The sequence below is a fragment of the Perissodus microlepis genome, chromosome 18 (genome assembly GCF_051167445.1).
Source record: "Perissodus microlepis isolate ML-2025 ecotype Zambia chromosome 18, ASM5116744v1, whole genome shotgun sequence".
Classification (NCBI taxonomy): domain Eukaryota; kingdom Metazoa; phylum Chordata; class Actinopteri; order Cichliformes; family Cichlidae; genus Perissodus; species Perissodus microlepis.
In genome coordinates, this window is record NC_140478.1 from 8,941,881 (window position 1) to 8,969,748 (window position 27,868).

The window sequence follows — 27,868 nt, forward strand, 5'->3', positions numbered from 1 at the left end:
GATGCATCTATGCTGTCTGCGTCCACTCAGTTATGTTTGACTCTTACAATAAGCTTTCCAAAGACAAATAAATATTTGAGACTTGATGATGCTCTCTTTATTGCTGCAGCCCGATCGACTACGTCTAGCTTCACTGTGTTTTTAAAGTACAATTTTATATGTTGTCATAACTTCTCTCCATACGTCTACGAAGGCCTACGTCCCTTGAAAGCCATTACCGTCTCCCCACATCACACTGCTCTCTCTTCCTCGCAAACACGACATGATAGAGCCATTAACACTCCTTCACACCCAATTGAGCACACCATCCAAAAAAGAGGAAGGAAACACCACGGCTGTAGAGAAATGTAGTCATAAAAACATTGGATTACCCGCCATGTGTGAGTGAGAGGAGTAAAATTTGTACCCGACGACCAGCTGTGATGCTCAAATATGAGTATTTGTTAATGGAGTGTCACTAATGGTGAGTTTCTGCCAATTGTTTTTAATTGTCTCAATATGTTTTCGGGTAAAAGACACCTCGTTGTGGTTAATGTTCTATAACAAAGGTGATTTTCAGAATAGAGCACTTAACAATTAGTTATTGGACCTGCTGCACCTTTGGGTCTTTGCAGTATTTGCAGCATTCTGCTGTTTGCAATCATAAAACGGTTTTTCATCTTGCTTCAGCAAAAGTTTATGATTATTATCGTGTTTGTGTCCCTGCTCCATATAGCATGCGGCTGGCAAAAAAAGCCTCCCTGACTGCTACTAATAATATTTCTCTGGTGTACATTACAGTTAATTGAAGTGCAGCAGCTGTCAGAATAATTACATGCTGATGTTTGCGACTTGGCAGGGAGGCATTACACTCAGCCACAAGCTCTGGAGAGTTTCCTTTTTTCCCCCTTCTTCTTGTTCTTCTTCTGCAAACTGAAATGTTTTCAGCCAAATGCCAACAGAAAAGCAGGAGCAGAGACAGATGGAGGGAGAGAGAGATGGAGAGAAGTGGAGAAATGGATTCTGCCTAACTGGATGCGCACAAAAGACAATATGGAAAACTTTAGAAATCGCAGCTTTTGTTTAGCCCAGGATTAAAATATGAAATTCAGTCTTCCATGTTGTTTGTTCTAAAATGACACATTACATACAGCTATGTTATATTTTTATTAATTTGTTTTTCTTACTAACTTCATATATAAATCTCAAATCCAGCTGGGCAGATGACTACAGCTTCTCCGTGCTTTTGTTGGTGAGGAGCAGCTCCACTCTGTGGGCACCCACTGGACCCGTGCCTCCTGAATCTTCTCGAGGTCTGACCTCAGCTCTCTGAACGCAGAGGCGATATCTCCATTAACAATCACCTTGTCAAACAGGTGACCGTACTGGCGCTCCATGTTTTCAGCCAAGTCAATCATGTCCTCAAAATCCGCCTCCTGTGAAAGGAAAATAGCGTCACCAGTATCCATCAGACAACAAAGATTCTATCCGTAAATTGAGTGGTGTACAGTGTTGTGCAAAACGACTGCTCAATTCTTTATATTTTGTCAGGAGAATGGGAGATATGTGCAGTAATGTACTGAAATGTGTAAACATAAATGGAAGTACTGGCAAAATCAGTTTGTGCAGTTGAAAGTCAATATTTGATATGACCATCTTTATTCTTCAACACAGCCTAAACTCCCTTAGGCAGCTTTCTTGTCATTTCTCTCAGTAGTCTTCAGAAATAGTTCTCCAGGCTTCTTGAAGGACATTCAAAGCTCTTCTTTGGATGTTGGCTGCCTTTTGTTGCCTTCTCTGTCAAGATGATCCCACACTGCTTCAATAAATTTGAAGCCTCTCCAGCCTCCTTTCCAGCCTCTGGGAAAGCCATTGTATGTTTTTCTATCCAGGTGTGACTTTACTGCATTGGCAGTGTGTTTGGGATCACTGTGGTGCTGAGAAATGAAGCTGTTGCTAAACAGATGCTTTCCAAAAGTTACTGCATCATACAAATCTGACGGTAGGTTTCTGTGCTCATAATTCCGTCAATTTTGACAAAATCTTCAGTACTAGTGGCTAAACCCACAAACCATGACAGAGCCTCCACTGTGTTTTACAGCTGTAGCTCAACTTAGCTCTCTCCTGACCTCCTCTGTCTAATATTGATGACGATTTTAACCAAAAACTTCACACTGAGATGTCTGATGAGGTTTCAGTAAACAGTATATGGATCAACTCAAAGGCCTTTTCTGGCTTTCAGATACAGATCAACAGTTGTATATATTTTTTTAGGCTTGTCACTTCTTCTTTTGTTCTCCACTTGTCCAGTCTTTTGCAGACATACAAAAATTATGCCGAGATACGACAAGTTGTCGGCTAAGGCACAAGAAGCCTTTTCACGCAAGCTGAAAACACAGCCCTTTGAGATGAGCCTCAACTCTGAATGGACAGTACCAAAAACTTACTGCAACACAGCTGCGTCACCTTGTGGGTTTGATAAAGGCAACCTGGGCACATGTGGCCAAACAATGAATCTGAACCCAGATGGGCATTTTTAAAGTTACTTAGCATGTTTTGATTCCGCTGTGCCCCATCAACTTCAGATGCTTCAGTTTTAAACTCCTAGGACCTGCGTCCAGATTTGTGGACATCACATTTTGGGTTGTCTAGACCAAAATACTAAATTTTGCTCTACAACGGCCTGATATGCACTTACGAGGACATTATACTGCCACTGTCCTATTGATATTTAAAGCGAATGTCCTCTTATGTGGATCTCATTTTTCTCAGAAACAAAAATCAGGTAAAAAAAATAAAATAAATCATGTAATTCTTTGTTTTTACATTCATCATTTTATCTCTGACACAAATACGCTTCCTTAGATGTTATCTTATTGGAGAAGGAGCCAATCAGAAAGCAGTTTTGTAACTTCCCATGTCTTCTAAATGCAAACCACAGGACCAGTGTAAACTAAGGTGTGTGCTAGTTAGGGGTGTGTGCCACAATGTTTGTCCTCATACTGTTATGTGTGTTACATGGAACAGGAACCTTAATTCACCATGCAATTGCTGGACTTTGTGTGTTTTTTCTTACTGAAAAGATCCTGACTTGGTTAGTATCCTCTTCATCGCAGACAAATTTAGCTCTCCGTCTGGTGAGGCGTAGCTCCTCTATGCGCGGTGGCTTGACAAACACCACGTATGGTTTAAATTCAGACATGTACACACGCTTTATTTTCTGTTGGAACAAAAGAGGATTCGATTAGTTGAAGACAGAAGGCAAGTATCTGTAATAAAATATGTTGTCTAAACAATACACATGTGTTTTCTGAAGACTGGGCCACTGCTTCAGATTCTGTTTGGCAGAAAAACACAAAATCATAATTATATCCAACTCCCTTGATGTAAAGCTACTACTGTTACTTCAACTGTGGCAAAGTAATTACTTGTGAGAGCTTAGAAACTGTTGTTTTTTCCTAGAAGAACCATTGTCTCGTGTGTCCCACCATCTCATGTGGAGCAGAGTAGAAATCTTACTTTAACTGTTCACTTATTTCCCATTTAACCAAGCAGAAACGTTGCTATCCGATATAAAACCGGATTACAACGAGCAGTGTGACACAGTGTATAATTAAAAGGTTTGTCCAAAGGTCCAAAGGCTTTTACAAACCATCAAGGTCAAGGTCAAGTTTATTGGTATAGGACACTTAAAACAACCACGGTTGACCAAAGTGCTTCACAGGCTGTCAATAACAACAAACAAAATAATTACAAGATGTCTAGATTTAGCTCGACATGAAGGCCAGAGAGTAGAAATGAGTCCTGAGGAATGACTTGAATGTAGCAACTGTTTGGTCAGTTCTAATATGAAATAATAAGGCATTCCAGAGACTCAGGGACACAATTTGAGAGCTCTGTGTCCACTATTTTTAAAGGCTAAATCTCAGACTATTGAGGATAATCTGAGTAGAAGACCTCAGTGCTCTGACAGGAGTATGAGCATGAATAAGATCAGACAAAGACAGTGGTGCCAGCCCAATTAGAAACTGAAAAATGATCAATAAAATGTTACAATTAAACCTAAAGTTGACAGGACTCAAATGGAGTAAAGCTAAAATTCGAGTAATGTGTTCATGTTTTTGTGTTCCATTTCTTTCCTACATACAAAGAATAACAATAATACAGTCTTGTCATAATAAGAGCATGTATGACTCTGAGTCATGAGTCATAAGAAAGGCAAGGTTGCACTTTGGCCAGTAATCTCCACTGGTAAGTCTGTTTTTAACAGATTGATAAATGAACGACCCATAATGCCCTTTTCCATTAGTACCTACTCGGATTGACTCGGCACGGTTCGCCAGGGTTTTCAGGGCTTTCCAATAAGTCATGGTACCAGGTACTAAAATAGTACCTGCTTGGCCGCGGTTAAAAGCAATCCAAGCAGGTACTAAAATGTGACATCGTCAGACTGCCATGCCACCGATTGGCTGGTCAGTGGCATCACTTGATGAGTCACGAGAGTGTCTCATTCACAAAGATCAAAACTGCCATTTTTGAAACCAGGAAACGAGGGAAATGGCTACAAAAAACAACGCCCTGGCCCCCGAGTCTGACGAGAAGCAACAGAATACCAGGTATATTGTTGGCTCGACGTCCACTTTGGTTTAGCCTTCCGCGTCGCATACTAATTACATCACGGGATGCTCTGCAGTGTTTCTATGACGACAACCATGGACATTAGATAGTACTGGATTGTAATGGAAAACCAGTCGATGCAAGTCAAGTCAATCCGAGCAGGTACTAATGGAGTAGTGAGAGAGCCAACACAGAGGAAACACAGTCCTACAGCTGCTCACCACAACCAAACATAACAATCTCCGTTTTCATTTCTGTTCATTAAAATTAAGAAAATTCATGTTTAACCAATTCTTTAAGGCAGTCTAACTAAACTTAATGAATTGGGGGTCATTAGATTTCACAGGAAAAAAAATTAAGATGTTATCAGCAAAACAATGAAAGGATCGGTTAAATTTCTCAAAAATTAATAATAATTTTTAGCTCACTGACATGTGTAACCTAATAGGATTAGGGACAGGATAAAGTGGCAGTCTCTAAGGTTGACAGAAAGAATCACGAGAACTGTAGAAAAAAATGACAAAAAGTGCACTGCCTCAAATTCCCAAACATTTCCAAATGTTAACCTCAGAGTAAAAACATGTTAACACTCTGGTTCAAAAACTGTTTTGGCCTGGATCGTTAATTTCCCCCTTTATGATAACTTTTTGTGGGATTAATATTTATTTATTTGTACCCCTTAGATGGCTCAAAGTTCATTTTTAAGTGGGGAATGATTATTTTTGTTTGGTGTTAGTGCCTATATGACCAAAGAATAATAAAGTTGTACTAGCAGTTTGCCCAAGTTATCCGTGTTTAGCAAATATCTGTTCTTGTGCAGTGTACCCATACTGTCACTTTGCCTACTAAACTTGCTGGTGTTAACTGAAAACTTCCCTGCACCCCACCCTCGATATAATTACATGTTCAAAATGTTCTGGCTCCCAGAAAACAAGCTGTGAGTGTCAGGCTTCAAAGTGGGACTTCAAAGATCTACAGATGATGTCCAGTTGGATAATGCTCATCTCTTATATACAGTCTATGATTTTATCCCATTTTTCCCTCCACAAATTTGGACTGCCCTCATATCCTAAAGCTAACTTGGGGAAAAGTCCACACAGGAATGTTCTTCTTCTGATAGAAGCAGAGTACTCAGTCCTTATTTGTTGCTTTAAACTGCAGGGTTTAAAAAGTGAGGAGGCTCATGCTACTGCTACAAAGATCATGCAAAAAAGCAAGTACAGTGTGATCCCTCACTGGCTTCCCAGCATAACTAAAATAAAACACTAAACCCTTGTGGTGACACATGGGACTTGGAAACTTTACTTTTATTAGTTCAACGTGAAAAGGCCACAGGACAAAAACCGAACTGTAAATTTCCATTTCTGAAAAAGGTGCTGGCTCACAATGAATGATTATTTAGTATGAAGAATCAGCGTGAACTGTTTATTAGGGACACATGACTTTTTGGATGGCACAATGCTTACACTGGGGTGAACATCCAGGAGGCAGACCTTGCCCTCTGCCATCACTCTGTGCACAGAGTCTAGACTTGTTCCATAGTAGTGACTTCTGTAACTCCCATACTCAATAAACCTGGAGGCAGAAAGCATCAGGGACAGGAACAGACATGAAAACAATTAAAACGGCAGAGTAGACAGAGTGAGTGGACAAAATGCAAGTGAGATTATTTTAATACCATGGGAACACATGCTAATGGAGTACCTGTGACTCAGAATGAGCTCTTCAAACATGTGGACTGACACAAAATGATAATCCACACCTTCGCTTTCCTGCCTTTTCTTCTCCCGTGTGGTGTCTGTAAGAGAAGAGCACAGCAGGCGGGAGATGAAACGCATTTTAGCGTGCAGGAGATGACAGTCGAGGAACTCGAAAGCGTCTGTCTTACGGGGTACGGTGACGCCATAGCGGTCGGGGTCGGAGATCAGCAGCCTCCTCTTCAGTTCATTAACGCCAACGCCGCTTGGCCCTCGAGACAAATATCAAAACACAGTGTTCTCCGTGTGGGTATTCATTCCAAGTATCACTAATGTGTACTAATGTTTTCCTCAAGACAAGCCCAACATCAAATGACGCATCTGTCTTTACCATCAGAGAGGGAGCGACAGTCAGACAGAGCTCTGATTTCATTCAGATTTTCAGCGTCTGTCTGCGCCCCCCCCCAATTGAACGTTTAACGCTCCTATACCCTCTGGAAAATACATAGGATTGCACTTAAATGTGACATCTGCAAAGCCACGCAGTATCAATGTCATTATAGTGTAGGATGCACAGGATGAAGCGCACACACAGACACACTCGCGCTGTAGCATCTGGGATTTTCTTCTAGAGCAGGTTTCGGCAGCCCCAGATTGCATCAGACTCTAATGGAGCTCTGTCTGAAAGTGGGATTCCTGACATACCTGCCTTTTCCATCACTGGGTTGCATGAGCTTGATACATTACAAAATATCAGGTTTATGGACTCTCCGCTCTTACACTTCTAATGCGTTTCACAGCTGCCGCACAGAACCGGAGAGGAGCATCATCGGGCTTTGTGGATGCTTTCCTTTTCAAGAGTTACACGATCTGTGGGCGCTTGAAGTGGCTGGCAGTCACTTTCACCAACTTCCCTGGGGCATAGGGGTCTATTGTTTCATTCAAAGTGCATATGCAGTGCAAACTGAAAGGATATATTTCAAACCTGGTCAAACATCATCCAGCTGGTCCTGGTTTAATGATCCAAGGTTTTGGTTTTCCCGTCTATAACTTTCATTGCCAATAAGCTATATATTCTTAATGATGACCTCCGGTCAATGAAGAACCCTCACAGCAGACAGTAAAACGTAATCCCGAGTCGGGGTTAGCTCCAACTCAATTAAAGAGGTCTAAATCTAAATCCAAGCTGTCTTAACTGTTCCAAGTTGATGATGGAGCACTTGGCTGACATTATGAGGGATCGTCTCCACCATCCATCTCTTTCTCTCCATTCTTTTATTTATTTATTTTTTTATCTATTCTCTATCTGGTATTGTTTTTGCACCTCTTCAGCTCTTTGTGTTTCTCGCTTCTCTTTTCTTTACCGCTTTTTCCGTCTCTTCGCTTCTCGTCTGCCCTCCGTTCTCCTCAGTCACAGGCGACCTACAGTTGTATCGTAATATGACATTAAAAAGACCTTCAGCGGGGCTCAATCTAAAATTCCCTGGGGAGAGATAGAGCTCAGAAATACATAGAGCAGGCCTGCCGGGCTGGCAGAGAAGCGAATCTGGGGTGGGCCGCTAGGTAACTTAAGAGAGCACGGTATATTCTGACTTTGGGTTTTCTGACAGTGTTTACGTGTTTCTGATGGGAAAGGACTGTTCTTGCGCTCATGAGTGGGAACATAAATCTTCATTAACGCATTGGTTTTTCTTTTGATCAACATTTTCAATAATACCGTGCTTTATGTAAATGGGACTCTGGCATTTCTGAAATTTTTGCAAGGGCTAAAAAAAGGGAAGCTACAGGATGATATAAAACAGAATATAACTGACTAATACACCTTAAACTGCACGGAAATATTTATGCTGTTATCTCCATCATCTCACTGGCACATTATTTAACTCTCTCTCTTATTTTTTTACAAGTTTATGGCATTTTTTGATAAAATTACTCTCCACACAGCGTGGGTGTGTTCAGGGTGGATATTGCCCACACAGAGATAAGTCTTGTACACCCAGGGGAATCAGCTGGACATTAATGTGCCAGTGAAAACTACAAAAAAAAGAGACTATGACAGCATTTTTTAAAAAACTCATTGTTTTTCATCATCATTAAAAAATGCAATGCTTTTTCCTTTTTCTTTAAAGTAGCAAAAACTCCCTGTTGACTTTAATCATTTACTAAACATCATCTCAGAAAAAAAAAAAATTAGCAATCAGCCCAGATGCTGTTTTGTCCAAGACAGGAATGTCAGTGGATCTATAAATCATAATCATATAGCCACTGCTCCCTAATCCTTTCTTTTCTATTCCACTAAGAAAAGCACAATTTTCCTGCCTAGTTCATCATACAAGTGCTCGTCATAAAAACTACATTTTACAGAGATTTTTGTTTTTAATGAGGTATTGGACTTGGATAGCTCTACAAAATCTGAATGCAATATTTTTTTGAGTTTTGACTCTCCCAACCCACCATAAGTGTGTCCAAATTCAGGGGCTCCATCCCTCAAAGGACACAAAGGAAGGTCGAGAAGGCCGGAAGTGAGTGGCTGATAAATTAGACCAGGGGTAGGCAACTCCAGGCCTCAAGGGCCGGTGTCCTGCAGGTTTTAGATATCACCCTGGGTCAACACACCTGAATCAAATGATTAGTTCATCACCAGGCCTCTGGAGAATTTCAAGACATGTTGAGGAGGTAATTGAGCCATTTGAATCAGCTCTTTTTTGGGTCAAGGACACATCTAAAACCTGCAGGACCTTGAGGCCTGGAGTTGCTCACCCCTGAATTGGACAAAATGTAACTATTTAAGAATCTTTGTTAATTTAATATTTGGAACAGTTGGATATTTAAATGCAATAAAACCCAATTCTGACTTTAAAAGTTTATCCCTGGACTGCTTTGCTTGGACCATCTGCCATTTTTCTTTTCCAAAAAATGTTTTACAACCACCAATGCACAATAAATCTTAGGATAGAGTGGGTTGAAAAGGATTTGCCTGATGCATCCTTCAAATCCCAGGGACACATTTGTAGGCCTCGGCTGGAGGAGCCTTCGAATTTGGACAGCCTTCGTCGCCTTGCTTTGACGTAAGAAGCCATCAAATGTGGCCTTCAAAGGATGGAGCCTCATATCGCTCCCCTAAAACGTCTTAAAAATACCCCCCCATACACTTTTTTGTTTTTTTGATCATACATACCAACCAGGATGACCACTCGATGTCTGTCCTTTGGCTCCCTGTGGTAGGGGATCACCTCTATGTAGGTAGGTGGACAAATTGAGCTGTGTACCCCGGCGCTCCATCTCCTGAACCGAGCAGCTTCTTTGGCCCAGCTGCTCTTTCTACCGAGTCGGAAACTCCTTCTTAACCCAGCTGGCAAAGAGACACAGGGACTCTTCAGTAAGGTGTATAACTGGAAAGGTAGCTGTAGATATATGGCGGTCCTAAAAACTTGGGTTAGTTCATTTGAGGCAGGCCTCTGGTGTGTACAGTTATGTATACGTGCAAGCAAACCAACATGGCAACATTTGGAGCAATATTTCTCATCACGTTGAAAACATTAACTCTCAGTTTGGCTCTGTTATTAGTGTTAGCCACGTATTCTTGAGGGAAAGATCTGTCTCTTTATCTACTAAATGCACTAAGTTTGGCTAACTTTGCCTGTCTTGCTTTTGATGTTGTGCAGGCAGCTTGGAGTGGATCTTTAGGGCTTTTTTGGTGGAAGTGAATCATAACAGTAAAGCTGTGCTTTGTAAAATTAAAGAAGTAGCATAAAGTTTTTTATGGCTAAGTCTGTTGATCATACTGTTTCATCATCTGTGTGTTTCTATTCATACACATCACTGAATTCATTGTTAACCCTTTAAAGCCGGTCTGAGCGGACACGCTCCATTTTGCGTAACTATTTTTAAATCCCGGTAGCACTGCAACCACGTAAGCTAGCGCAATAATTTTTTTTGCATATGAAACCGGAGGAGTTGTACTTACATCTTATGCCATCAGCTTGTCCTAGGTCACAGTTTCCTTCCACATATAGCTTTGCAAAAACTGCATAAAAAGCACTTGCAGCAACAAAAACATAATATTCCAGAAACACGCTTTGCCGATCCGATCAGCTGTTTGTAACACTTCTTACGTCCATCAGCGTGAACTATCACATGTCCTGCCCGAAACCGGAAGTGACGTCATTTTGCGGAAATGTAGGTTTTTTTTTACCATCGTGGCCTTATGAGCCTATACTTGTGTTTTTAAAAGTTATGTTTGACTTTATGACTTTCTGTGTCGTTTCTGGGATGCTGAGGACTCATATTGCACTGCTGGAAATATTTTATTTTGATGCATATGCTGTTATTTTGCAAATTTGCACTATAATATATTTTTTCGTTTTTCCTGCAGTATATAAAAATTGGTGTATCTCAAAAATAAAACTATGAAGACACTTAAAATAAATTTCCTTTGGTGGGAAACTAGTTTGTGCAACTTTTTTGTATTTACAGTTTTGAGGGATAAGCCTCTTAAATTTCTCTAACTAGAAATACATGTTAAAAAATCAAAAACAACTTTAAATTTTTTTGTAGTTTATTGCACTTTTTTGCAATTTATGTAATAACTATGCACTTAATGCAGACATATTATTAAAATTTGGGCTATAATGGTTGTATTGATGTATAGCAACTTGAAATGTTCCAAAAAATGGCTCCACAGCATGTAAAAATATACTATAAGCTCTGGCGGACTGGGTTCTATGGTAGGTCTTAAAGGGTTAATGCCAGAATCTTCTAAAACATTTCTGTCGCTCCCTCTTTTTTTTGCTTAAAGAGGACAACATTACTAGTTATTTCTTAAGTCTGAAAATTTTTTATTTTGAGCACATTTTCACACATTAGTAGTCAGCAGAGTTGCGTAAGCCTTGATTTAATCTAGGTTTAATTGACCTGCATCTGGTTTTTGCTCTCGTTTTGGTAAAAAAGGCAAAGACCAGAATTCTTGTTTTATACAGTGGAAAAGCATTGAGAATTATTAAGGACAAGAGAAAATAATTCAAGAAACCATCTGGTGTCAACTGCTCTCCTGAGCAGCACACGTCTTATTTAAGAGACAATAATTCAGTCTGTCACGTGTCACTGCTATCCTGTCTGAAATCCAGCCTCTGCTATGTGACTGTGGTCGGGCAGACTTGCTTTCTTTCATGATGTTAACTAAGTGATGGTGCCAAGCTCTCTCTGACGTCAACCATAATTTCACTTTGTAAGCATGTCTATCCATTTCCTCTCCAGGCTTCATTCTGAGAAACATACCAATATGATTCCAAGCTTTTGTTTACACTGGATTTAAAATGATGAGCTCTCTCAAATATGCGGGTTATACAAACTGTATGAAAAATAATTTTACAAAGCAAAAAAACAAATCTTATTTCCTAAAATCAAATGCGCTCTGCACAAAGCCATCTTGTATTTGTCAGTCTTGAATCATTCTGGCAGACAAATTATCATCAGTGACTGAAAATGCTCCCAGCCCCACATTTGTTGAGATACTAAAAGATATTTCAGATTTACTGATCAGTGTGATGTGACGGGAAAGGAGTGATAAGACCGAGTAACAGGCCAGCATACAACATGCTGTGAGCTGGGCCTGAGCTCTTCATGTCAATGTGGTCAGTGTAAAAGAGTTGTGTCTGTAGCATCACAGCCCTCCAACAATACAGTGAGATCATTAGGTGGCACTGAATGATTCAGTGTTAGCAATTAAGGAAACTGAATGACAGGACTGGTAGATTCCTGGTTTGGGACTTCTCCACTGAGGAACCATTTGTTTGTTTGTGACTCAAGAATAAAACATAAAACAAAGTCAATGCTGAAGTGCCTTAGATCTCCAACCACAGATGTTGCCATCTGGTGGCGATAGCTGTGGTTGGATGTATTGGAAAACAGCTTTCTGTGTCAGTTACTCATTATGTGTCATGTTGAATATTAAATTAAGTCTGTTTTGTAAATTTTGGTCATTTGGTCATACCATATTTCATAATAAAAGATTATGAAAGCTGGTAACAACTTTCAATTCAGTTCAGTTCAATTCAATTTGACTTTTATAGCACCAAATCAAACAGTTCACTCAAGGCGCTTGTGACTGACAAGTAATAGACACACAAACTATGGTTAAAAATAGCTTTTTCCACATATTTGTCATTTAACAAGAGAAAATATGACAAATGAAAAGCATCTCCATATATTTCAGAGCTTTTACTTCAGAGCAGAGATTACTGCTGCTGTTCGTACTATTTAAAAAGGCAGAGATTGGGCCTTTATCTGAGCCATGGTCTGAGTAACCCCTGTCTTTCTATTCTAAATGGTAAATGGACTGGTTCTTATAGAGCACTTTTCTACTCTACAGTGGCTTGCAGAAGTATTCAGCCCCCTTGAACTTTTCCACATTTTGTCACATTACAGCCACAAACATGAATTAATTTTATTGGAATTCCACGTGAAAGACCAACACAAAGTGGTGTACATGTGAGAAGTGGAACGAAAATCATACATGATTTCAAACATTTTTTACTAGAGACTGAAATCCTTGCCCATTCTTCTTTACAAAACAGCTCCAGCTCAGTCAGATTAGATGGACAGCGCTTGTGAACAGCAGTTTTCAGATCTTGCCACAGATTCTCGATTGGATTTAGATCTGGACTTTGACTGGGCCATTCTAACACATGGATATGTTTTGTTTTAAACCATCCCATTGTTGCCCTGGCTTTATGTTTAGGGTCGTTGTCCTGCTGGAAGGTGAACCTCCGCCCCAGACTCAAGTCTTTTGCAGACTCCAAGAGGTTTTCTTCCAAGATTGCTCTGTATTTGGCTCCATCCATCTTCCCATCAACTCTGACCAGCTTCCCTGTCCCTGCTGAAGAGAAGCAGCCCCAGAGCATGATGCTGCCACCACCATATTTGACAGTGGGGCTGGTGTGTTCAGAGTGATGTGCAGTGATAGTTTTCCGCCACACATAGCGTTTTGCATTGAGGACAAAAATTTCCATTTTGGTCTCATCTGACCAGAGCACCTTCTTCCACATGTTTGCTGTGTCCCCCGCATGGCTTATGGCAAACTGCAAACGGGACTTCTTATGGTTTTCTGTTAACAATGGCTTTCTTCTTGCCACTCTTCCATAAAGGCCAACTTTGTGCAGTGCACGACTAATAGTAAGAATAAAATGATAAACCAATATGAAGAAGTTGAAAATAATAGAATTTAATTGTAGAAAAATTATCCTTTTAGTTTGATATTTAGTGGTATTGCTCATTGTTGAGCATATTGTTCTGTTTGGTTTGTTTTGTTTTGTTATGTGCAGAATATTGTCAGTGTAATTTTGGTTGCCTACTTGTATTATCACAGATAGGGGGCAGGTGTCAATAAGAATTTATTCTTCTTCCTGCTCCTTTTCATGCATGGAAACAGTGTTACTTTAATTGAAAGGAAGGTTGTGTATGGGAAATGAATTACTGCTGTACCATGTGTGAAACAAAAAATAAATAAATAAATAAATAGTTGTCCTATGGACAGATTCCCCCACCTGAGCTGTGGATCTCTGCAGCTCGTCCAGAGTCACCATGGGCCTCTTGGCTGCATTTCTGATCAGTGCTCTCCTTGTTCGGTCTGTGAGTTTAGGTGGACGGCCTTGTCTTGGTAGGTTTACAGTTGTGCCATACTCCTTCCATTTCTGAATGATGGCTTGAACAGTGCTCCGTGGGATGTTCAAGGCTTGGGAAATCTTTTTGTAGCCTAAGCCTGCTTTAAATTTCTCAATAACTTTATCCCTGACCTGTCTGGTGTGTTCTTTGGACTTCATGGTGTTGTTGCTCCCAATATTCTCTTAGACAACCTCTGAGGCCGTCATAGGGCAGTTGTGGAGCTGTTTTGCAAAGAAGAATGGGCAAGAACTTCAGTCTCTAGATGTGCAAAGCTGGTAGAGACAGACCCTAAAAGACTGGCAGCTGTAATTGCAGCAAAAGGTGGTTCTACAAAGTATTGACTCAGGGGGCTGAATAATTACTCACAGCCCACTTTGCAGTTATTTATTCGTAAAAAAATGTTTGGAATCATGTATGATTTTCGTTCCACTTCTCACGTGTACACCACTTTGTGTTTGTCTTTCACGTGGAATTCCAATAAAATTGATTCATGTTTGTGGCTGTAATGTGACAAAATGTGGAAAAGTTCAAGGGGGCCGAATACTTTTGCAAGCCACTGTATCTGAGCATCAAAGAGCTTTACACAACTAGCCTCATCTACCCACAAGCACTTTTTTCTCTGCTGTTTCCAAGTGCTTTCTATCTAACATTCACACACATTCATACTTCGATGGATGCATCGGGGAGCAGCATGGGGTTAGTATCCCGCCCAAGGATATTTGGCATGCAGACTGGGATCGAACCTTCCAGTTAGTAGGTGACTGGCTCTACCACCTGAGCTACAGCCAACCCCCTTACTATTGTTTTGTATATATTCCTCTTGACTGCTTATATTTCTTCTGCTTATAAGAAGCCAGAGTACCTGAAGAGAACCCATGCACACATGGGGGAGAACATGCACAGTAAACACCACACAGACTGGATTTGAACCCCCGGACCTTCTTGCTGTGAGTCATCAGTGCTAACCGTGATGCCACTTTATAAAAGTTGTTTCAAAATAAGCTTTACTCACTGCCTTTGTGACAGAATCGGTTCAAGAAAATGTGCCATGGATCATTATTTTGCCATGACATACACACACGCAGTCAGACTCGAGCTAAATGGACACACAGTACTCTACTAACACCCTTTACAAAGCTCTTTAGTAAGTTGTATGACTACATATTTCAAAGTTGCAACACAGTACTGTTGTAATAGAAGTCAGACAGACCCACCTGCCTACCTACCAAAATACCTCAGCTGCTTCTATGATAGTGCCCAACACAGACGTCTCTCTAGGACCACATTTTTATGATAAACACAGGCAGACTATATATATATATACCAGCTGTGTTACTGTTGCATATACACCACCACATCCCTTCTCCTTCATTCACTGTCTCTCTGATTGTTATGCATGCATCACTAAGGATGTACATGCAAAATAAAGAGCTCTGTCCTCAGGTGGAACCTGGCCTCAGATAAGATGAAATGCACATTATTAACTGTACACGACTCTTTGAATTGATATTGCGCAATATCCGTAATTACCTTTCCTTTTACAGACGAAAGGAGCCTTTTTACAATCAGCCACAAGTGCACTTCCCCATATGAACATCCTGCACTGCTCACATGCACACATGCAAATACACACAAGAGATTATTTCCAATCCATGAGATCAAGACAAATGGGATAAACTGTGCAGCTGAAACCACATTTGCTGTTATATTCCTTTCCTCTAAATCTACAAACCACAGAACTACATCACCAAATGAACTGGTTTGTACGGCAAAATACAACTAGGGTCTCCTTTTTTGGTTTTTATTACACAGTTTAAATATGTGTGTTTTTGTGATCGTTCAGGTTGAAATGCCCCTGAGTTATATTTTGGAGTAGCAGTCTGGCCCCTTTTCCATTAGTGGGATTTGAGTGGGACAAGTCAGACATCTTACCAACATGGATCCCTGTTATAGCTCTATAGTCTGCATCCTCCGTGACTGGAAAAACTGGAAGAGAGAGGAGAAAGGAAATCACAGATAAAAAAGGAGAACCATTAACAACCATTAACAAAGCTTTAATCTTCGAAATTAAAAGGTAAAGCACGCTCGAGTCGGCCAGTTTGGTTTTAGACGATACATCTTAGGTACAAACAGAAAACCCCAAACCAAAACCCAAAACATACTCATTACATCATGACAATTATTCTGAAGGTAAGGTTTCGAAAGCAAATGGTAACTAACAGTACCTTCCCCCTCCTCTATGAAGCATGTGGACAAAACAATCGAAGTTAGTACAAGAGGAGGGTGGCCGGGGTCACCCTGACCATTAACCATGACCTTCAATAGCTTAATAGAAAACGTTTTATACTTTTCAGGTGTGGTGAGTTTATGGGCCAAAGGGGTGCATCACCTGGTGGCTTGACTCTTTGAGGTTGGAACAGAGCTTTGGGTCGCTGTAGAGCGACTCTTCTGTAGTAAGCCAAAAAAAAAAAAAGGAAGGCAGAATGAAAGCAGGATAGGTGTGTCCATTCAGAGTTTTAAAGTCAAGTGACTTAAAAGCGGGAAAAAGACCTTTCATGCAGCTCCTTCGAGGGGATGAGCCCAGCTCCACCGTTGCTGTCCTCGAGGTGACAGGCCTGCCACCAGGTGTCATCTTCCATGCTAACAATCTGGAGGACGTCGCCCCTTTTAAAGGTGAGTGCAGCGTCCTTGCATGGAATGCTAGGATCTTGATTTGGATCATAGTCAAACAGAGCTCGCACAAACAGCTGAGGAAAGAAAACTATGACATTATACAGTCTTCAAGCTGGTGAAAGGAAAATACACAATGCCTTTTTTCATTAATTTATTCACATTTCTGTTTTTCCACAGCAGCTTCACGAACTTCTGTATTCTGGCAATGGACTGCGCTGGTGTTTCTTCGCATATGTTGGTGTCAGTTTTGAGAAATGACCACAATCACTGAAAATAATTTGTCTTAATCCATTGCAAATGCTCTCTAGCTGCTCTAACAGTTTCCAGCTTGGACATACACTCTGTGTGGTGAAGATGGCCTACAATTAGTTCTAGCTAAGATTGTTGAACTTGAATTTTTCCACATAAGGATTCATTGTTGATGTTAAATTGAGTCAGTACAGTTTAAACATTTAAATGATAAAAAGCTGTAAGTTGTAATGACGTTAGCGTCTTATCCTTGATGGTCTGATCTGTGCTTACTTCTTGAGAACCCTGCAGCAGCAGTGACAGCATTGTGGCAGAAACACAAAATATAACCCAACACACGAGATATCACTGATTTCATACATTTTTTACTGAAACCAGGTGAACAGTTTACTCCATGCAGCCGCATCGCATGCTAATGTCCATGCACAACGCACGCTAATATGAGTGTTATGGTTAATATTCTTTGTACCTTTTGCTTAGTTGTTGACATTTCTTCCCTGGAGTATGCAGGAATAATTTTGAACCTGACTTCATCCTTAGAGCGAGCCTGCACAAACACAGTGGCATGAAAGCAACAGTTTGAGGTACCGCTTTCATATTTTTTACACAAAACAGTCGAAACAAGGGGAACAAATTGCCTGGATCTGGGAAAATCTTAAACAATAAATTGATTAAAACATTAAATAAATATGCATTTTTAAACCTTAATTATTGGCATACTTCTTTATTTTTTAGGCTTGCACAATCACCAAAGTACTTTTGTATTATTTTAGCTAGCTACATCGTCCTGTTTCTAGCTATTAAGCTAAGCTAGCTATTGCTCAAAGTAGCAACAGAAAAACATTTTGTTGTGGTTTGTTTTTTTACTGACAAATAAATCTCACTTTAAATTGAAAGTAGGAAAAAATGAATTTGAAGATAGAGCCTCCGATGAAGACTGTAAACCGTCTGAGAGAAATCAAAATATTAGCAGCATGATGTGATAGCATTTGATGTTTTCTCAGTTTTTCCTCATGTTTTTACCTTAAGTGAGATTTATAGAGTTCTGGCTACTCAGATTTTTTTGTTACTATATACTTCTAGCCTTGATCCTACAAACTTTTACCTCAAAGAAAAGTTAAAAAAAATGTGGTTAGCTTGTGATAGTGCTCTTTACTCTAACCTAAATTTATTGCTCTTGTATTGAAGTTGGTGTCACAAGTTGGCCTTAACACTTTGCACATGACTGGGTAGCAATTTATTGCAAATAGCCTGTGTTGTTTATGTTTTTGGAATAAAATTTTCAAAGATTTACATCACCATCGCTTGTATTTTCATTAGACTGAATATTTTGGTTGGTTGGACCCCATAAGATTATCTGCTTTTTAGTGGGCTGCTGAACTGGCCGGAATGGCAGGATGATGGCACATGATGTTTTAGCTAACAGTCAGCCGAGTCCTCTTCATTTGATAGTGCAGGTGTTAACACATTTGGCTAACAGAGCAAAGAGTTCCAGTTCACAAACCCAGCCTTGTGTTAGGTAAGTAACACGCTACTGTAATCTGTTCAAAACCAAAAAATGTTGTCAACGTTACAGAAATATTGTAATTAGGTGAACAAGAATTTTTTTTACAGAAGTGAAAGTTTAAGTAAAGTGGAAAGGTTTATTGGTTTTGGTGGCTTAATGAGAAAAAACATGTGAGACTAACCAGCAGAGGAAGGATTTCCTTTGGCTTCCTGTGCTCTAGTGAGACTCCATTCACCTCTTTCAGCTCATCGCCTTCATGGATGAGGCCTTCAAAGCATTGGAGATTAATATGGAAACCTGTACCTCATGCTTTTCTTTAAAACATGGAAATGTACAATCACAGCGTTTCTGCAACCTAATGTAAGCGAGGATGAAAGGAAGCATATTTGCAATCAAGAGTCTATCAGCTTACCGCTTTTGTCAGCTGCGCCTCCTCTCATGATCCTCGCCACAACAATAGCCCCGGTGGATGTATCCCTCTTAATTGTTGCTCCCTTAAGGACAGTGATTAGTGAATGAATGGACAAGCATACGAGCAGATGCAGAGAGGCAAAGAGGTCAAACGATGGCGAGTGAAAGTAACATGTTGAATTTATTAGGGCCTAGACAAGCTTCTTATTTAAAGTCCCCTGATTTCAGGGAAGGTTATTTGTATCAAGACGGGCCCATTTAGGCGGCTGCCTTCATGTAACACACAAAGCGCTGGAAAAGGTTATTCAAATCAGCATTATTTTCAACAGATGTTATTGATGTGGAGCAAATCGCAATGGAAAGAGCATCTTATGTAGCTGACTACAATCAGCTCATGCTCGGGTGTAACCCTGTTGTCTGGAAAACATGTTGGATTGATCAAAGAGGCTATGTCAGAAAAAGGTCAGTCCCCTTCCAATCTAATTTTGGGATCAATACAAAAGTATGTTCTCCATTATTGGTCCGAAGAGCCTTTTGGAAGCTCAATCACCAACACAGGAGTACACACACACACAAAAGCAAAAATGTCCGTCATTAAGTAAATTACATTCATATTTATCCTGAAAACATATTTAAATTAAACCCGTCGCTGGAATTTCTGCGCTGTTTGTTTGTCTTTTGCTTAGTGAGATATCTCAGAAAGCTGCCATTAGAATTCACTGACATCTGTTGGAAAGTAAAGCAACAATACGAAATAATAGAAAAGCCTGGTTTTGTGATGTAGATCCAGGATTTTTCAAAAGAAATTTTCACTTTGCATTTGAGGACATTTCTTCTATTTTCTAATAAACTAATGGGCGTACTTGAATGGGGGAAAAACCTGCCATATGAACCCCACTGCTATCAATCACTGACTTTATGGAGATTTTGATCCAGAAGCAACTGAAAAAACTGATTATAATAACAAATTTAGAGGATTTGTGGCATTGGCAGAGGTATGCACGCTTTGTAGTTTTACTGGTTTCCTGTCCCGTTTCACTTGATCCAGGAAATATCGAAAAAAAAAAAACTGACAATGGCTGAATGTTGAATACGGGGAATCATTCCGATACCATCGAGAAAATAAGCTTTGATTAAAGACCTCGAAACTAGTTCATCTTCTTCTTCATCAGTAACAATTACTCTAAACGAGCAGAACGGCTTTAAAATGCCATTAAGAGGGTTTTTTTTTTTTTTTTTTTGCTGTTTATACACACAAGTTTTGCACACCATACACATCTGCACAACAATGCTGGAACTGTGCCGCTCGTCTCTGCAGATATATGGCAAAAGAGATGTGGAAGAATTGACTCTGTAAATTTTGAGCTGAGGAAAGCTGCCTTGTGTTTCAGCCTAGAGGCAAATGTGATCCTGTCAAAGGCTTTCGTCCCGCTACACCTTGGCATACGTTGCTTTAGCAGTCACGCTGTTCAGCAACACAGCATGAATTCAGTCCCTGGAGAAAACTTCAGCCTATTAGATGTGCTCATTGCGCTGGATTGCCCATGTGTGTCAGTTAATGTGGCTGGACAAATTGCGCATTTTTAGGCACAGTTGCCTCGTTACATGGTAGCTTTGACCTAAATGTTTGCATTTCTCTATGTTTTGCGTGAGGTCTGAGACCAGGCAGGCCGTATTAGAGACAAGCTGGCACGCAGCACAGACAGAAGGAATTCATTTTCTCGGCATGACGTTTTTGTAACCGGCCTCTGGCCTCTGTCACTGGAAATTAGTTGTATCAAATGTGTTTATTTGTTTCGCTGCTAAGAGTTAAATGAAGATTCACATAACCGCTGCATCGTGGCTCTCTCTCTGTCGGTTTCTTTTTTAAAACCTGACCTTTGAGCAGACTGTACTGACCAGAGGCTCTTTGGTTTTGACCAAACTGACAATTTTGACTGAATCCTCCTCGTCCTCCAGTGCGTCATCAGGTATGGGTGGCAGAACAGGCTCAAAGTCTCTCTGAGCTACAGTGTCATGGACATGCAGGAGACTCTGCAAAAGGAATAGAAAAAACAGTCAAGATGGTGTTCAGCTTTGAGTTATGTCACTTTGCATTCTGGGATCCTGGAAATACACTGGGCTGAGTCCAATCAATCTGACATGCATCGAAAAGAAATACTCCTCTGTAAGTGTCCCAGGCCATACATACTCTGAACATAATGAGGCATGCAGGCTGTCAAGCTGCTGTCAGATTCAGCCTGTGCACAAATGCTGGAGGTTTCACTGGAAAACTCGTCCAATTTGAATTTAGGTAGGCAGTAGAACTGCTGTCCCCGCTATCCCCAGTGTCCCTAATGTCACCAGCTTACATGTTTAGATCATCTGTTAGGTAAAGTGTAGTCTTAGAAAGGTTGACAGCCAAGCTTCGCCCCGAATACACTTACCTAATCCAGAGGCAGCAGTTTCCTCCTGGAATGTCAGCATGATTTAGTTTGGAATGTACCACCAGCCTGTGGGCCACCTGAAAGCAGCTCCCCCTCAGCACTAACACTGGCTCTGCCGGCAGCCATCTGGCTCAGCTCAAACATCGCGCATCTTATAAAGGATCACTTCCCAGCGAACTGATCTTTGACTCGCTATCAATACCCAGGCAGTTCATTTAAATTCTTTTTGATATGGTTGCTTTGGCAGTGTGAAATCCCCGGTTTTGTTTGCTGAAAAGCAACACACAGGATAAATGCGAGCCTGTGCAAAATGCAGTTCCAAACAAGAAGGTCATTTACTGTAATATGAAAGAATGAGAAGAGGGGGGGAACATGTGCTCATCAACTTAATTTTAACAATCAGCCAATCCATCTGTCAGTTAGTCTACTTGTTATCCGCATATCCATCAACAGTTACTCTGCTCAAAAGCTGCCAATGAGTGAGCAACGTGTCTCTGGCCACTTTCACAGACAGGTTTTAAAAAAAACCAAACATTCATTTACAGGATATTATACCCAGTGTCTCTTATAAGTATGTGCGAGCCCGTGCACTGTGGCCAAGAACAAACAGGTCATTAGGGCTGTTCAAACAAACCTGTTAGTTGTCGGCTGGCTTCTGCTCCTCATTAGGAAAAGCCACAACTTCTGCAGTTCACTGGAAAACCATATGTGCTGTGTACTTATGCTACGTGTATGTGTATGTGCATCTGAAAAATGACTGTCAGCAGATCTGAAAGAAGGAACTGTGCGTTTGAGGAGTGTGGACCTCTATATGAGTGCACACTAATAAACATAACTCGGGAGTAGATTAGCTTCAGTGCTAGTGTGGTTAATAGATGTCAGCACCTCTCAGCTGCAGAATGATGAGGTGTAATCAGTTTAAATGAACTTTACGGTCAGATTAATTTGCCACTTTGAGTGACTCATATAAGAGTGGATTGTAGGAAACATATACTGTAAGTCAATTAATGTATATGTGTGCTTGTAGCATGAGCGGAGATTGAGCTGTCAGCTACAATTTTGTTGTCAACTATCTTGGAAAAAATTACTGAGAAGTACACAATTACTTTTCATTGTTGCCATTGAATCTTTGGTGCTGGAGAGCTGAGACAGAAGTGAACAAAGCAACAAGTTTTTTTGGCTGCTTTTTCATTTCGTCTCAAATCTCATATTTCATCATCATATCTGGAAATCCTTGTGGAAGAAACATGCACCCTTTCGCAGTTCAAGTAATGTTTGTGTTTAGCAAAAAGAGTCAGTTCCTTGAATACTTAGATAAGACTGAAGCCTCTTTTCTATCGCTCTTGAAAATAGCAAGAAGCTGTGAATTACTAGCATAAGATAAAAACTGTAAACGGGGAAAAATAAGAAACTATTCTAATGAATATTTGTTCTATTTTTTGTGTCGGTTTTTTCTAATAAAACAAGTTAGCTGCATCTCCAATTAGGTCACTCTTTGTCTGTTTGTTTCAAATATCTTTTTATTAGGAGCAAGTATCATGGTTGTTACAAATGATAGAACTGCCCCTTTTTTCTCTAATCTAACAAAACAGACAAATAAACAACAACAAAAGAAAGAGAAAAAAAAAAACCACCCACTATGGGCCCCAATCCCCCGACTGCCAGAAAAAAAAAAGTTTAGATTTTCCCAAGGTATGTAAGTAAAGGGTGCCAGATTAATTCAAAGTCTTTTACATTATCATTCATGGTGTATCTTATTTTTTCAAGATGAAGAGTATTTTTAAGTTCTGTAAGCCACGTCTTTAATACAGGAGTCTCTTTGCCTTTCCAAAGCTGCAGGATCAGTTTCTTTGCAATAATCAATGCTTTCACAATCTTTGTCTTCTTGCTAAGCTAAGCTAACTGGCTGTTAAAAGACAGGCATGAGGGCAGTGTTGATTTTCTGATCTATCTCTCAGCAGCAAAGTGTAAAGTTATCAGCAGCTAAAGATTTCCATGTTTCATATTGGGTGTGCTGGGTAAACATGAAATCTTGTCCCTTGTTACGACATTTGCAACAATTGCAGCTTTAGAGCTTTAGAGCAAGACAAACCAGGAAGTATTAAAACAGGTCCAGTGGCTGGGCTCCTGATGGCTCACTGCAAATCACAGACGTCCATACCACATGAAATTCTTTACAATGCATCCTAAAAATGGAGCTTTACTTATATAGCACTTTTATACTCAAAGCACTGCATATTAGAAGCCACATCCACCACTATACACACCTTTCATGCTGTTTGCTAAGTGCCTGGCTAGGAGATGAGGGGACTAACATTAGTATAACCAGGAAAAGAAAAAGCCAAATAGAGTGAGTTGTGAGAAAATAATATTTCATTAAGGACTCGACTCACAGAGTCTGCAGTGCTATTTCAGCCAAACAAAAGGACCACAAGCTAAAATATCCTGAAAAGTAAAGGAGATGTTTAACCAAGTCAAAGGGAAAACACTTCTGCTACAGGCAAACACTTGCTACTTACTGGTTGCTTAAAGACTCATCTTATCTCATCTCATCCTCAGGCAAACCATTCAAAGCTGTCCCACTCACTGACAGAGCAGCTCTTCACCAGCTTATATACTGGCTGACTGCTGAATGTGCACTGGCATAGTGTTACAGGCCTTTAACCAATTCTGAAAAAGTCAGAATGCCATGTAAAATGTAAATAAATGTAAATAAAACAGATTGCAAAGATTTTTTTATTTACAATATAGCATAGAAAACATAAGAAATATTTAAACTATCAAAATGACAACACCAGAAGCAAGCACGTGAGATCATATATTGATTTCTGTCTGTCTTCCTTTTATTTATTTGATGTTTGTGTACACTTATAGTGAAACACTACAAGGTAATTTACAAGTCTACTGATAAATTTCGCTAAAGCATTTCTATTAAAATAATCATTGCTGAGTAGTCTCCTCCTCTGTGATTTAGAAGAACAGGAAGTGGTGAGTGGGAGGGACAAGAGAGAACGATAACGCGGCCACTGGCCACCACTCAACTTTAATAGCTGGAAATTAACTAGGCATATAATTCTTTTCCCTCTCTTTTTTGCCAGATTTTTCAAGTAACCTATATTTGCCAACAGCATAACAAAACTGGAAATTCTGTTTTCAGTGTGCCACCCCAATATTTTAAGTGGCCCCCATATGAAAAAATTCTGGAGGCGCTCCTGGATTGTGAGAGAAATATAAATGGAATTGTGGACATCAGTATGAAGCGTGGATGCTTTTGACCAGAGTAGATACAATGACATTTTATATACAGGCATTGCATGGGCTCAGAATGCTTCAGAAATCATTGCCTGTAAACACAGTTCACTATGCCATCCATAAATGCAGGTTAAAGCTTTTGAAAAGGACCGAAGAAAAGAGGAAAACCTTTCTGTGGTCAGACGGTTCAAAATTCTTCTGGACTACAGAGGAGAGGGACCATCTGGCTTGTTATCAGCTCTCAGTTCAAAAGCCTGCATCTCTGGTATGGAATTGGAAGCTTGCACCATGAATGCTGAAAGGTTTTAGAACAACATATACTCTCATCCAAGACGATGCTAGAATATTATCACTATCAGACAGGAATGGGACAGCATTCCCCTCCCAAAAACCCAGCAGCTTGTCTCCTCAGTTCCCAGGTATTTACAGACTGTAGTTAAAAGAAGATGGGGTGTTTCACAGTGGTAAACTTGTCCCTGGGAAACCTTTTTGAGACACATTACTTCCATCAAATTCAAATTGAGCTAATATTTTTCTTAAAATGGTGCATTATCTCTGCTGTGTTTCCTGTGTTCTGCTGTAAATAAAAAAATATGGGATCAACATGTTGATGACACGCTTTACCTCTGGCTGTATGCTAATAAACTGTTTAACTTTAAGTCAGTTCAAATTCAAGAGAACAAGCCATTTAGCATCTCTCTGTGCCTGTTTTACATGATTTGCAGCTAATATCTGCATCTTGTATCCATATATATATATATATATATATATATATATATATATATATATATATATATATATATATATACATATTCCCTTTGCTAAAAATGATATATAACTGGCCCAGGGAGAGGGGAAGCTTTAGCTTGACACATGTGAAGTTACAGTAACGTGTCACTGTGGAAGGAAATATTTTTACCTGAAAGTGGGGTTTGGAAATGAGGGCAAGCAGCTCTTTGACTTCCTCTCTCCAACCCTGGTATATGAGCTCCTCTGCCAACTGGAACAGGGAAGAAGAGAGAGGTCGGATGTTTATAATTAGAGGTACTCTTTTTATGTTAAGGCTTTTGTGACGTTTTCAGGTAGGGAAACAAGCAAAAACGCATAAAAGGTTCATGAAATTTATATCTGCCGGACACAACGTCAGTGCTGTCGTTATTTCAGACACTTTCCTAAAACCCTGTTTGCCTCACGGGGAGTTTTCTCATCCTGGTGTGAGCCATTTGTCTGTTTCCTGTTTTAGCTTTGCGTCTTGAGTCACTGTCGGAAAAAAAAGAGAACACTTCTGAATGTTCAAGGCTACACAACAGCTGTGGTGACAGCTAAAACAGAGCAGCCTTGACCGTCGGCAGCAAGTGGAGAGGCGGCGAGTGACTGTGTGCAGTCGCCCGTCTTGTCAGGCATATTACTGTAATGACTTCTACTGCTTCAAGATGTCGAGGCACACTCCAGAGACACAATGCATGAAGGTCATTAGTTTCCACTGTGAGCAAACAGAAGCCTCTCTGAGGGGAAACAGAACCTCGGTTTGGCCCTTACAGTAGGTCCTGATGATTTAAGCCAGGCAGAGAGTGGCTGTCGTACTGAATCTGAAGCAAGGGGACTGAAGGGAGGGAGCTGAAGTGGGGGAGTGTAGCAGAGAGACAGAATGGAAACATGGCAGATATTACAGTATATGGATATGAAAAAAGAAGAAATGGAAGGAAAAGAGAACAAGAAAAGGGGTGGAGAGGTAAAGATAATGGAAGGGAGGGAACGTTTAGGGGTGGAGAGAAGAATATATGGAAGGGAAAAGGGTTAAAAAAAATTCAATTTGGACATTGTCCAGGACAAAGGTGGTGAAATCAGAAATAAAGGTGGGGGATAATCGAAATATACAAATTAGTCATGGGGATGGATGAAACTGAAAGAAAGACGGGATGGTAACAGGAGTGAGGATGACGCACATCTGTCTGTCACTTCAGCCTAAATCTGAAATTAATTGTTTTCCTGAAACATTAGATGGAATGATTTTCGCGGCTCCCGCTTGGTGCTCAGTCTTCAATGATCTAACTCTTGGCTCATGAGTTAGAAAAAAAAACTCCTTTAAAACAGCCTTTTCAAACGATGATATCTAAGGTGACAGCGTTTGAGACAAAATTTCATAATTCAGCACACATAAGAAGAAATCCTCTTTGTGACAGGAAAGTGAGAGAAGACCATTTGTGAGATAACCTCCCCCCCAGAACTGTTCCCTCTTCTGTCAAGCTGTCATCCTCGGCAGTGTGTCTATCTGCAAAAGATGTTTGGAGATGGTCACTTACACTTGAGGCCAGATTCGCCGCGTGCTCCTGGATGGGGACGGGGCTTCGCTTCTCAAAACGCTTCAGTTGCTCGTGAATCTGACAAGTAAGGAGAGGATCATCCAAGAGCTTTTCTCTGCAGTAAAGGGGAACTTTAACTATTACTAGTTACTTATCAATAACTACCAATACTACTGCTGTGAAAGCAGCTGGCTACTAATATAGATTTAAAGAAATGTAGAAAATCCCAAAGTACTGTAAATATAAACCTTTAATACAGTACACAACTGTAGTGAATCTGTGATATGGTTTTATTGTTTTTGAGACTGGTGGAAAATATAGTACACTGTTGCACTTGCTGTAAAAAAAAAATACAGGACACCGTTCTTTTTACAGTTAAATCCTGTAAATGCTGACGCCTTTAAGGGAAAAAATTATTAAGAGCAACTGCTGAGCTAAGGCCACCATGAGACTCCTGTTGCCCTGAATCACTTCCAGGACAGCCCCCGACCAGATTTTATTTATGTAACAACATTTCATGGAAAGTTTTCATGTAATTAAATTAGTTAAACTCAGCATCGAATTTGTGTGTGTGTGCGTGTGTGTGTGTGTGTGTGTGTGTGTGTGTGTGTGTGTGTGCATAATTCTTGTCATCTGCAGACTGGAAAATAAGTATTTAATCCTTTTACTTAAGTATAAGTTATAATCATAAGTATCTTAATAGTGCATAATATGTACCTGAAGTACATATTGTGGCACTTTCCAGTGTACATAATATTAACAGTACTCTAATCCAGTGGCATTACTTAATAAAACATAAACACATAATACTGCTAACAATAGGATCTGAATACCAAATTCACTTTAAATAAAGTGAATTCTGTGACTTGGATGGACAGATTGAGCGATCATAGCTCATTACAGCACAAACGTGCGTTCACCTTGAAGAGCAAGTGAAGCTTCTTCTCCATCAACATGCTGTGGAGAAACCTGTAGTCCTCCTCTCTGTCGGTATGTGGCTCAGTTCCAGACATCATTGACGATAGCAGCATGCACATGCCTACCGGGTAAGTGGCAGGACATGCATAAGCACACGTACAAACGAACAAACCT

At 40.2% G+C, this 27,868-nt stretch overlaps 1 protein-coding gene across 1 annotated transcript; it reads right to left on the reverse strand.

Moving 5' to 3' along the window:
* Positions 1-74: 74 nt before the first annotated feature.
* LOC146367224 (MAGUK p55 subfamily member 7-like) lies at positions 75-27,789 on the reverse strand. The gene is made up of 17 exons (XM_084912638.1): positions 27,697-27,789; positions 26,777-26,854; positions 25,393-25,473; positions 20,695-20,853; positions 18,797-18,878; positions 18,566-18,651; positions 17,347-17,424; positions 16,506-16,702; positions 16,345-16,403; positions 16,181-16,192; positions 15,888-15,932; positions 9,472-9,645; positions 6,485-6,565; positions 6,301-6,394; positions 6,063-6,171; positions 3,056-3,199; positions 75-1,415 (listed from the first exon to the last, which is right to left on the reverse strand). The coding sequence occupies exons 1-17, from the start codon at positions 27,787-27,789 to the stop codon at positions 1,185-1,187; spliced, it is 1,803 nt and encodes a 600-aa protein (XP_084768764.1). The 3' UTR covers positions 75-1,184.
* Between the last annotated feature and the right edge of the window lie 79 nt (positions 27,790-27,868).